The 12,610-nt window shown below is 36.9% G+C and overlaps 3 protein-coding genes across 4 annotated transcripts; 2 read left to right on the top strand and 1 right to left on the bottom strand.

Moving 5' to 3' along the window:
- Positions 1-449: 449 nt before the first annotated feature.
- On the top strand, positions 450-3,559 carry LOC106368981 (WD repeat-containing protein 44). 2 transcript variants are annotated; one of them, XM_013809069.3, is made up of 7 exons: positions 450-701; positions 1,023-1,978; positions 2,053-2,143; positions 2,226-2,383; positions 2,474-2,525; positions 2,624-2,800; positions 2,889-3,559. In XM_013809069.3, the coding sequence occupies exons 2-7, from the start codon at positions 1,028-1,030 to the stop codon at positions 3,359-3,361; spliced, it is 1,902 nt and encodes a 633-aa protein (XP_013664523.1). In that variant the 5' UTR covers positions 450-701; positions 1,023-1,027; the 3' UTR covers positions 3,362-3,559. The 2 variants fall into 2 exon arrangements, with proteins under 2 accessions (XP_013664523.1, XP_022567159.1); XM_022711438.2 differs by having other exon boundaries at positions 506-701; positions 1,026-1,978.
- Positions 3,560-4,313: 754 nt separating this feature from the next.
- Positions 4,314-7,795, top strand: LOC106368978 (cationic amino acid transporter 2, vacuolar). Its single transcript, XM_013809068.3, has 14 exons — positions 4,314-4,656; positions 4,796-4,997; positions 5,088-5,172; positions 5,281-5,421; positions 5,520-5,638; positions 5,732-5,828; positions 5,915-6,087; positions 6,191-6,257; positions 6,324-6,482; positions 6,572-6,815; positions 6,906-7,014; positions 7,111-7,223; positions 7,317-7,392; positions 7,477-7,795. The coding sequence occupies exons 1-14, from the start codon at positions 4,497-4,499 to the stop codon at positions 7,631-7,633; spliced, it is 1,902 nt and encodes a 633-aa protein (XP_013664522.1). The 5' UTR covers positions 4,314-4,496; the 3' UTR covers positions 7,634-7,795.
- Positions 7,796-8,013: 218 nt separating this feature from the next.
- On the bottom strand, positions 8,014-11,839 carry LOC125593407 (short-chain dehydrogenase TIC 32 B, chloroplastic-like). Its single transcript, XM_048769986.1, has 6 exons — positions 10,803-11,839; positions 10,633-10,712; positions 10,357-10,513; positions 10,073-10,154; positions 9,854-9,988; positions 8,014-9,768 (listed from the first exon to the last, which is right to left on the bottom strand). Exons 1-6 carry the CDS (start codon positions 11,153-11,155, stop codon positions 9,529-9,531), a joined length of 1,047 nt encoding a protein of 348 aa, XP_048625943.1. The 5' UTR covers positions 11,156-11,839; the 3' UTR covers positions 8,014-9,528.
- Between the last annotated feature and the right edge of the window lie 771 nt (positions 11,840-12,610).

The raw sequence follows: 12,610 nt of genomic DNA, 5'->3' as shown, positions 1-12,610 counted from the left end.
ATACATATAAAATTGAAAGTAACATCTGTGCGATTACGCGGATCAAAATCTAATTAACTTGTTAAAAATGAAATTAATTGTAGCCTTTCTTTCCTTTTTTTTAACAACTAGTATTTCTTTCGTTCTACGTACTATCGAATAAAATCCCAAAATGTTATTCCCTCTGTTTTGAAATATAAGATGTTTAGAATAATTTTTATGTTCCAATATATAAGATGTTCTCATCTTTCTAGATAACTTTAAGTTTATCAAAAACTATGTATCCAACCAAATTTAATAGTTGTATTTTGTAATTGGTTGAGTAGTTTTAGTTTATAATTTTAATGATATTTTATAGGTAAAAACTAATTTTTTTAATAAGCATGTACTACCCAAAACATCTTAAATTTCAGAACATGAGTATTTTTTATGTCAAAAAAAAAAAACAGGCTCCATTTTCTAAACCCCAACCGCTAATCTCGCTATTAAATTGCAACTCTTAAAAACCCTTTCCAAAGATTGGTTGATTCAAATTAGGTACGAAAGGGTTTTATACAAAACAGTGTGAATCGAACCGACACATACCCCCTTCCTTGCTTCCTCGGGTTTATAAACAAGAGACCTTTCTTTCTTCTTCTTCTTCGATCTATTTTGTATTTTGCTTTACTTTTGTTCGTGTATTTGGTTTGTAGGAAGAGCAAATTATTGGTTTGGTGAGACAGGTAAGCTAAATCCCCCTCATCACTTCTTGTTCTTCAGTCTCTGTAGTAATTGAATTGTGTATTATTTTGACTTGGAAGCAATCTCTTCATCGACCTTTGTTTGTTTGTTAGGTTGGCTACATATACTTTTATTCATCTTTCTTTTCCGCCCAACTTTATAGATTTTGACTCTTATTTTTTCTTTTGAATTTTCAATTCTTTTTTTACTAATTCATACGACGACTAGTCTCTCTACAGTTTAAATTGACTACCACCCAAACGTAGAGACTTTTATTATGGTTAGCCAAAGTTGATTTATTTTATTCTGTGGTTACCGAACAGAAGAGATGGGTACTCGCGGGGATGATGAAGACGAAGAATGTTTCTTCGATGCCCCTAATGATGATGTTCCCCAGGATTTTGGTTTTCAACTCTGGACCAATGACCCCGACAGTGTTTCCAACCGACGCCGTAAGTTCCTCCAATCCATGGCCTTTAGTTTCAATAAGTCTACCGAAGACAACGACTCCTCCTCATCCTCATCCTCATCCTCTGTCTCTGAAGATGAAGAACTTGAACCACCCTCTGTTCCCGTTTCTGAACTTGTCGTCAACGGCTCTTCGAAAGAGGATGATCTGTTGTTCTCGAGGAATGAATCTACTTCCTCCTCCTCTGTTTCTTCATCCGAGGAAACAGACGATCGATCCTTGCTCTTTTCCAGGAACAGTAGTCAAGGGTTGAGCGAATCAAGCTCAAGCAGATCGGGCAGCTTCCGAGACGATTTCGCTAAGAAAGGCGCACAGTTCTGGTTAAAGAAGCTAGGTGCTCTCACGCACGTCCTCGAATCACTAGATTGCGAATCAGCAACTACGAGTGTGCAGACGTACAAAAAGCAGTTCAAGGAGCTCTCCTCTCTCTGTGTTGACCAAGAGTTTGCAGCGCACGATGGTTCCATCTTAGCCATGAAGTTCTCTCCTGATGGAAAATTCATTGCGAGCGCTGGCGAAGACTGTGTTGTTCGAGTTTGGAGCGTAACCGAGGAAGAGAGAACAGACAAGTATCAAGTCCCTGTGGTTGATTCTGGTGTTTACTTTGGCGTGAATCAACATTCTCAGGTTGAGCCTTTGAATATCAACAACGAGAAGAAGAAGAAGAAGAAGAGTAGCTTTTTGAGGAAGTCATCGGACTCAACTTGCGTTGTGTTACCCTCTAAGATCTTCAGTTTATCCGAGAAGCCTATGCATGAGTTCAGAGGGCATACCGGTGAGATCTTAGATCTTTCCTGGTCCGACAAAGGGGTAAAGATCTTACATATGCTTTTTGTTTATGGTCTTTTAATGTGAACTCTTACATTTTGACCACTTTGGTGCAGTATCTTCTGTCATCTTCTGTGGACGAGAGTGTTCGTTTATGGAGAGTAGGCTGTGATGAATGTCTCGGAACGTTCGCTCATAACAATTTTGGTGAGTTTCTTTTCTCTTCAGTCAATGATGCTTTTTCCATTCTCTGTATGATGTTGTACTCACTCACAACCTCCTTACGCAGTGACATGTGTGGCATTCAACCCTGTGGATGATAATTACTTCATTAGCGGATCCATTGATGGGAAAGTTCGAATATGGGACGTGTCTCGCTGTCGGGTTGTTGACTACACTGATGTAAGGGATATTGTTACTGCCGTGTGTTATCGTCCAGATGCAAAGGTATTTTGAAACACCCTAAAAAGCAATTTTCAGATAGATATATATATATATATATATATGATTAAGTTGCTTACTAGAGATTCTTTTCAGGCTGCTGTAATAGGTTCCATAACAGGAGACTGTCGCTTCTACCTTATACTTGGTATGTATTTGCTCCCTTTCAAATTTTTATTTGAGATTCATTGTTATATGTAATGTGGAGAATTCAGGAGCTGATTGTTCATATTTGTGCATTTTCAGATAACCAGCTGCAAATGGACAGGGAGGTTAGCTTAACACATGGGAAGAAGAAGGTGCCAAGCAAAAGGATCACTGGTCTTGAGTATTTTCCCAATGACTCAGACAAAGTAATGGTTACATGTGCTGATTCACAGATTCGTATCATATCTGGAGATGATGTTATCTGCAAGCTTAAAGGTTAGGAACGATTGATACAGTAAGTGCTTTTGTTTGGTCTGCTTAAGAATTAAGATGTATAAACGTTTTGGCATACTTCCTTTTGCAGCTTCTGGTGTCTGCACAACTACTGCTTCATTTACTTTGGATGGGAAACACATCGTGTCAACAACAGAGGACTCAGGGATTCATGTGTGGAACAACTCTCAGTTACCCAGCAAGAAGCCATCTTCCGGAAAGCCGAAAAGAATCAGGTCATATGAGAGTTTTATCTCACAGAATGCGTCTGTGGCTATACCTTGGCTGAGGCAGGCAAACAGGAATAGCCTGAGCGACTGCATCACAGATATGGACAAGAAGATGGGGAAAATGGACAGTTGTTTCTCCCCAATGAAAGGATCAACAACATGGCCAGAAGAGCAGCTGGGCGATGCGTCAACAACAATGAGCAGTAGAGGGAAGAAGCTGAAGCTTCTGAAGAATGTGTTGCAGCCTCACATGTGGGGGCTTGTGATTGTGACAGCGACTTGGGACGGAAAGATCAGAGTATACAACAATTATGGATTGCCAGTTCGGGTCTAAAATACAAGTGAATATAATATCAAATAAGTTAGATTAGGATTCTTTTATTTGTCTGAAGGCTATTTATACATACTTACTAGTTAGGCGTATAAAATGTGTGTACACATTGCTGAGTGTGGATAATGTACCTTTTACTCAGTCCCAAAATGTCTATATTGTAGTCGATATAATACACAGTTTTGTTTTTTATTTTTTCAACGTGGCCGTCTATGATTGTTCCATCTTAGCAATAAGTAAACTATGAGAATTGTCATTCAAAATAGAGCAGCTGAATGTAAATTATAAAACTGTCTATCTACTTAACAAAATTGAAAGTTGGAAGAAGCTTTCGAACAAAAATAGCAGATGTGCACGTTACTTCGAACCTAATAGGCTTCTATATAAAGACTTTTCTATTTTTGCCTTTCAAAAGAAAAAAAGATCGAAGAAGTCATGTACAGAATAAGAGGGTTAATATAATATATAAAAAAATCAAAATTTTATTATATGGAAATTTTATTATATGGTTAATATGATTATCTAAAATAATATAAGAATATAAAATTTGTTATAAAATATTTATTATTTAATCATTAACTTTCATTATATTTTAAATTACATTAGATAATTATGCAGTTTTTATTTAATTAAAAAGAAATAAATATTATCTGTTGATTACTAATTAATTTTATGATTAATTTAGTGAAAATATAGTATATGTTTTGATGAACCAATGAATGAACAACATGCATTGTAATTATTCTAGTATTTAAATTTATATTTGTAAAGATTCTAAAATTATTTTTTATAGAGAGTCTACAATTATTTCTTAATTAATATATAAAAGATTTTCCTTTCTTTTCATGAGCACACATTGTTAACAGCCATTGGACCAAAATAAAAAAATATATAAAATATAGAGAAAGCTTTACAGATACGGCAAGAGACACGTTGTAGTTGACCCCCAAGACAGTGGTTCGGATAACATTTTGTCAGTGCCTTGTTTCCTCACGCCACCAATAATTTTATTTATTTCACCTTTTTCTTTTCTTAAAGGGAAAGAGATCATTCTTGCAGAGTATCTGCCTCCGCCCCCGTTCTCGGTAGTAGAATAGAATCAACTCCATTGAATAATTGAACTTTTGAGTAGACTCCGATGGGTTTTCTGGTGGATACACAAAAGGAAGGAGGCGGACATTCATGGGGCTGCGTCAGGAGTTTGGTCCGAAGGAAACAGGTCGACTCTGCTGCTAATGGACATTCTCATCATCAACAGCTCGCTAAAGCCCTTACTGTTTCTCACCTGGTTGCTATTGGTAACTTCTTTTGACTACGGACAAGGATTTATCATCCGACTTTGTTATTGACCTTTTTTTTTTTTAATCGTTAGGAATCTTCGTGTACCAATCATTCATCTTCATCAGTTGATTGTCTAAGTTTGTATTGTATTTTTAGGTGTGGGAGCAACAATAGGAGCAGGAGTGTATATTCTTGTGGGAACAGTTGCAAGAGAGCACTCAGGACCATCTCTTGCTTTGTCATTTCTTATTGCTGGAATCGCAGCTGCACTTTCTGCCTTTTGCTATGCTGAACTCTCTAGTCGTTGTCCCTCCGCTGGCAGCGCCTATCACTATTCCTACATTTGTGTCGGCGAAGGGTACTCACTAGTTACTACTCCTCTTCTGTTTAACTCTCTTCTTTCTTTCTGTTCTGCTAACTTTTAGTTTTTCCTTGTTAATTTTTAAAGTGTTGCGTGGTTGATCGGTTGGGCACTGATTCTGGAATACACTATTGGTGGCTCTGCTGTTGCCCGTGGCATTTCCCCTAATCTGGTCTCTCCCTTTAATCCTTATGTTACTCCATAGCTTGAATGTTAACTACTCGAATACTTTTTTTCTCTCATGGATTTTTAAATTAATGGGTTAAAAGCATAATTACAGGCATTGATTTTTGGTGGTGAAGATGGTTTGCCTTCATTCTTAGCCCGTCAGCAGATCCCAGGCCTTGACGTTATTGTGGATCCATGTGCTGCTATTCTTGTTTTCATTGTAACTGGCTTTTTGTGCCTGGGAATCAAGGAGGTACGTACAAGCTTTAATTTATTTCCATCCCACACGTCAGGATAAGCCATTTCAACTCTGGTTCAAATTGTTTTTTTTTTTTTCATATATATATGCAGAGCACATTCGCTCAGGGGATTGTGACTGCAGTCAATGTGTGTGTCTTGTTATTTGTCATAGTAGCTGGCAGTTATCTGGGATTCAAGACTGGTTGGGCTGGTTATGAACTCCCCACAGGGTAAGAAGAATATTCACCATTACTTCAGTGAGTCATGATAGTTTTAAGAAGATAGATAGGTTAAGAACAAAAACCATTTTATTGTTTTTGTAGGTTATTTCCATTCGGAGTGGATGGAATGTTCGCTGGTTCTGCCACAGTATTCTTTGCATTCATTGGGTTTGATTCACTTGCAAGTACTGCTGAGGAGGTAAGTTTTGTAATCCATGCAGGCACCTATCTGTTTTTTTTTTTTCTTTTTTCCTTTATTTGCAATAATATTATACCTATGTGCAGGTGAAAAACCCACAACGGGATTTACCAATTGGGATTGGTCTTGCACTCTTTCTGTGTTGTTCTCTCTACATGATGGTCTCCATTGTAATTGTCGGCTTAGTTCCTTACTATGCCATGGATCCTGACACTCCCATATCCTCTGCGTTTGCTAGTCATGACATGCAATGGGCTGTGTAAGTACATGAGCATGACCCTTTAAGATCCACTCTGTTTCGTTTAGACCACTTTAAATAAGTTTGTAAGATTTATTATTTTCTTTTGGGAAATTTGATGTAGATACTTGATAACTTTAGGAGCTGTCATGGCTCTCTGCTCAGCTCTAATGGGTTCCCTTCTCCCTCAGGTAAAATTTCAGAACATTAAATCAATGATTAAATGTCAGCAAACTTAGATGTTTTCATTTTTCCAGCCGCGAATTCTGATGGCAATGGCTAGGGATGGTCTGCTGCCTTCTGTTTTCTCAGACGTTAATAGACGCACTCAGGTTCCTGTTAAAGCGACTGTAGCAACGGGGCTTTGTGCAGCAACCTTGTCCTTCTTTTTGGATGTTTCACAGCTTGCAGGCATGGTAATACTTTTTTTGTTTCTCCTTGGTTTTACTGGTTCTTATTCTTCTTCGTAATTTTAGTATTTTGAGAGCTGGTGATGATGGTGCAGGTGAGTGTTGGGACACTTCTGGCATTTACAATGGTGGCAATCTCAGTGTTGATACTCAGATATGTTCCTCCGGATGAGCTACCTCTTCCGGCATCCCTTCAGGATAGAATCGACCCTGTTTCCGTCATACCTGGTGAAACAAAGTCATCCCATCATGTTGGCACTTCCAGTAACAGTACCAAACAACCGTTAATTGGCGAGAATGATGCTTCTGTTATGGAGAAGCAAGAAGCTCTTGGATTCTGTAAGTAGCATCCACTTTTGAGATCATAAGTCTCTACTCTTTACTAAAGTCGTTGAGCACAGATTTGACATTTGTTGATGATCTTTTTAGGGGTTTTGAGCGAAGAAAACAGAAGGAAGGTCGGTGGATGGAGCATTATGTTCACTTGCATTGGAGCCTTCCTTCTAAGTTATTCGGCGTCAAGCATCAACTTCCCAGGGTTAGTTCTCGCCCACTATTGTCTATTTAGAGCATTGATTTTCCTTTAAAAAATGCTTTGATTTGCTTATCATCATCTGCTGAAAATGGTTTACAGGTTTATTAGATATCCACTGTGTGGTATTGGTGGAAGTCTCCTCCTTGCTGGTTTGATTGCTCTGAGTTCCATAGATCAGGATGATGCTAGGCACACTTTTGGACATTCTGGAGGTAAACAATCAATTCCTTAAGCATATGAAAGGGATGTCTTATAATCAAAATCATATTTCATGTTCCGTGTGAATTTTGTTTTTGAATAAATAGGTTTCATATGCCCGTTAGTGCCACTCCTGCCAATCATATGCATCCTAATCAACATGTACCTTTTGGTTAACCTTGGGTGAGTAATCTCTTCATTCACATGCTCCTTGTTTCATCACCAAAGAACAAAAGGTATAATCTCTCTGACCGGCAAACTTGACAGGTCTGCGACATGGGCTCGTGTGTCTGTGTGGCTGGTGATTGGAGTGTTGGTGTATGTTTTCTATGGAAGAAAGCACAGTTCCCTGGCCAATGCAGTTTACGTAACAACAGCTCATGCGGAGGAGATATATCGTGAACATGAAGCTTCTCTGGCATAATAGTCTGTGAGAAAGGCAACTCTTTGGTAACAAAAGCTGTACTGTTATTTTGATTTGGATGAAACAAGACTCGCTCCCACCCGCTTTGTAAATATCATATATATATATATATATATGTCTATATTTCATCATAAATTCATAATCAGAAACAATTCTCGAAAATCTTCTGCATATATACCATATATATCCAATTTCCTTTAGGCACACAACTCGAAAGGTACAATGCTCGATATGTATGTGCACATGTATCTTCAGGTTTCCTATTTGCGCGCATTTCCTTCAAAATCTCCAGTTTCATACCACCTGGAGACCTTCATGCGTCGAAATAAGCCATGTGCACACGCAGCAGAAGCCTGGCTTGATTGTCTCCGGAGAGTCCGATCTCTCCGGTAAGATCAGCTTTATCGCCGACGAGACTGTATATCTCTGGCGGAATAGCACCAAGTCCCATTTGGTCGTATGCGACCGGGGAAACGAAAATGAGAAAGGGAAATAATGTAAAAGCGCTCTTACATAAAGTATCATACATACTTTTTCGTGAAAAAACTCCACGAATAAATGGAGACACTGAAGAGACACATTTATAGTCTTGTATCATTAGGAGATAAGCTCTCATTTACGAGAAATGAGGAACAGTAAAATTAGAATAAGCGAGATTCTCTCAATCTCGGCCATTGATATGGTTATGATCGTGATGGTTTCTGAGTTATTCAAAAAAATTATCACGGAAAGTGATGTTTAGATGACTTAGCTTCTGCACCGTCGATCTTCAGGGATAATCATTTCCAATCTGATGAACGAGATCAAAGAGTCACGCCTTCAGGTATGTCCGTCTATTAAAGAAAACTACATATCACTTAATGGACTGGGGTAACTGTTTGAGCATGATTTAATATATAAATCCAGCTCATAAAAGACCCATTTGAAACATGCTAAATTAGTAGTGAAAATATGATCCATCGACGAAATCCAGCTATTCCGGTCCAAAGGGTTACCTTGTAGATCAAGATAGCGAACTCTGAGGTCTACGGATAACAACCAAGACTCACTCACCTTGTTGTCAGTCGGTTATATAACATGCCAAAATCTCAGGAGCAGGCACATCACGTGCACCCAAGATGCGCGAAATAATTGTGCGATATGAGCAGTACAAAAAACGAGCCAAGACGATAGTTTCATTCATGCTTTTTGATTTACTCACTTGAGACTTAAAATACTTTCTTCGAACTGCATTGTTTTTTGTTGTGTTCTTTGTCAATAATATTAGTCCAATTTGAACACACTATTTTAGAAATCTATTCAAAGAGATCATTTTCCACCCTTTTCGTCAACCTACTCTATTCACATTAAAATTTTGATGGTCGGGTTTAGTTCTTACAGTAGTGTATGGTGATATTGCTTAAGATTATGAAATATTACTAATATTATATTAGTCATATTTGATATAAAAAAATATTTATTAATTTATCTTGGATATGTATTTTTTGTTTAGGTAGAAGTTTCCTTATTTCCAGACATAATATAATTGTTTTCTAATGCAAGTAGGTTGTTGTACTGCCCTTACCCATATAATTTTTTCTTGGTTTTCTTTCTCAACACATACTTTATGCAATCGTCAAAACAGAAGAGATCAACAATTTTGGAAAAGCAAGAGTAGAAAATCCAAAATGTTTATATAATACCTGTGCTAGATTGATGCTACATAGATAAGAATCACATAACAAAGACATAGCTAGATTTTACAAAACCCTACAAGTATATACTATTATATTTACATGAAACCACATATATAGTAATATTACAGACGCAGGCTTATACACAAACAAAGGAACATCCGCCGATTCATCTAACTAATACTATGTATACCTAGTAAACCTACATGTATATAGATGTTATTACAGGGCTTGGGATTTACATATAGCATCGTTGGTTAAAGAGCATTTAAATGTTCGGTAAAGATGGGGAGTACAGGAAGCTGGAGAAACCAGCAACTCAGAAGCAGTCCATAGTCTCTGAGCTTTAATATTGCACGATCCCAATTTAGATGTCCGAGCTTCGTTGCAGTCCGAGAAGTACTTGCCGCACACGTTCCTCAATCTGGGGCTAGTTGCCACGTAGCAAGTCGTTGCTGCTGCCTATATATAATAATTAATAGGCCGGATCAGTTTCCGTAAGATTTATATGTGTAGGTAATATAAAATGATAATCTTAATTAGGTACCTGAGGAACAGACTTCAATAGCTTGGAGGTCAAGAAAAAGACTAAATCAGTGATGAGACCTTCTCGGTCACGTGTGAGACGTGTTCTCACGATTCCAGGATGAACACAGTTTGCCGTTACATTAGCATCCATTTTCTATACAGTGATTAGTAGAACTATCTATTAATTTATGAACAAAGATGGAAAAATGAAAAAGGCTAGATATGTTTAGTTACTTACATGTAGAATCCGGGAGAGCTCTATGGTGTGGAGAACGTTGGCGAGCTTGGAGAGCGCGTAAGCTCGGGTCGCGTCGTAATTTCTACAAAACGCAGGTCAAGCATTTAAATAATTTAGTACTATTATTATGTGGAAGCAATTAAATAGTAAAAAGAAAGTGAGGAGGACGACGGCGTTTATATTTTGTCGTCGCATAACACCTTTTAATTAATAGTACTATAACATTAAATCATTCGCAAAAAGATGATTAAATGATTGGAATATATATAGTTTAATTAATGTACCTATTGTTTCGGGAGATATCGGCGAGATATTGCAACATATCGCCAGAGAACCAGCTGTGAATCACCGATGTAACGTTGACGATGCGGCCTTGAACGCCAGTTTGCGCCGCCGTTTCGATCATATTCTTTAACAGCAGCTTAGTGAGCAGAAAATGGCCTGTGCGTCCAGAGCAAAACCACATGGATTAATTTATGTTTAGTCACCTAATCACCATTAATTAGACGGGCCATATAAAATGAAGAAATGATTGATTAATTATTAAAATAAATAATTACCGAGATAATTAGTGGCGAATGTCATCTCCACGCCGTCCTCAGAGATGGCGTGCTTGTGCGCGTATTTTCCAGCATTGTTGCTGTAATATTATACCGGACATTGATTAATTATCATATATATATATATATATGTATGATTCTTGGGGTGATCAAGAAGAATGTTTGTTTACATGAGGATGTTAAGAGGGAGATGAAGAGATTCGAAATCAGCTACGAATCGTCGAACGGAGGCAAGGGAGCTGAGATCAAGATGCATGACGATGATCTCCGCATCAGGAAACTCAGAGAGGATACGTGACTTTGTTTCCTCGGCGGTTTTGAGACTCCGAGCCGGAATCACAAGCCTCGCTCCACGCTTTGCCAGAACTCGCGCCGTCTCCGCTCCTATTCCCGACGTCGCTCCGGTGATGATTGCTGTTAGAGATCGGAGATCACAATTAACAGTGACATGATCGGCTGTGGATCTGGATCCGAATCCGCTTGGGCCACCGGACCCAATCAGGTGCTTAACCGTCTCAATCATTTTTTCTTTCTTTCTCTCTCTGTGTCTATTAGTTTTGGTTCTGTTTTTGTTAAGGAGAGCAGTTGAGTATTTTGAGTGTGTTTGGGGTTACTATTTATAGTGCTACGTGTTGGAGGAACATAGCAGGACATATGCGGTGAAGGGAGACAACATTACCCTATGTATTCTTTATTTTGAATTAAATTTCTGATCAATAAACAATTTTTTTCTTCAAAAGAAGTAAAAAATCAATAACGTATAAAGGGAAATTGATTGGCACCAAAACAAATGATAAACGGAATGAGAATGTGATTAAAATAAATGTTTGGTTAGCCAACTCTAATTGACTAGAGGATGATGAGTCACGGAGCAAACATTATACTTTGATACTGGGTGTTTACAAACTATAATCTTCCAAATTTTTACATATATAAACCACTGTAATGTAATATACAAAGTGGAAACCATGCATAGATAGTGCCATATTTTTGGGTAACACTATTTATCAATACGATGTCCAACTTTCTAATGGTATTATTCTCCGAATCTTTTTCTCCATTTCATGTACCCTTTCTCTTTAACACACACATTTCTATAATCTATATGACGTGACCAAAAATACGTTCAAAGTCTCTATCTCTTACCTAATCAATTTAGGGGTGGGCAAAATAACCGAACAGAACCGAGTCAAACCGAACCGAAACCGATTCAAACCAAACCAAAGTCTATTTCAAACCATTCGGCTGAAGATTTTTTCAACCCGAGTGGTTCGGTTCGGTTTAAACTACCGAACCGAACCAAGAAACAGATGTGTTTTTGTAATTATTTAAATTAAAAATATTAGTAATACCAATATACTAAAATTCTAATACTAAACCACATATTTTCCATTTTTTATTCATTAACATATATTCTTCTAACCTAATATGTAATCATCAAAATATTTGATTTAAAATATTTCATTCATTCAAGGCTTTTTAATTTTAATGATATAAGAGATATTACTAATGATGTTGTTGTTTTTTATTACTTTAGTTAACTTTCACTTGTTTTAATTCTTATATATATTTTTGTGATTTTTTAAAGGTTTTTGTTTCAGTTTTATATTGAATTTAGTTCACTTATATTGTAAAACATAATTTTTCTTAGAAAAAAGTGAAATTTCACTTTCACATAATTTCACATTCTTGTTTCCCTTCTTCATACGGCTACGGGAATCGGTTGTTAAAATGAAAAAAAACTTAGACGATTGATAACATGTATATAGATTATGAATAGTGGCAGATTTTGAAGTATATATACTAGATTTTCACTCTCGATTTTAAAATGTGAACTTAATTTTTATAACAAATGTAATTTAATTTAATTTTTATTTTTGTTTATATTTGTTAATCAGTTTGATTTTTATGTTTATGCTGATAAATATTTATTTATTTTTTTCAGATTTTTAAAAATTAATTATTTTATTTTTAATTT

This window comes from Brassica napus, chromosome C9 (assembly GCF_020379485.1).
Source record: "Brassica napus cultivar Da-Ae chromosome C9, Da-Ae, whole genome shotgun sequence".
NCBI lineage: Eukaryota > Viridiplantae > Streptophyta > Magnoliopsida > Brassicales > Brassicaceae > Brassica > Brassica napus.
Note: the sequence above shows the minus strand (reverse complement) of the source record. Positions and strands in the feature narration are given on the sequence as shown.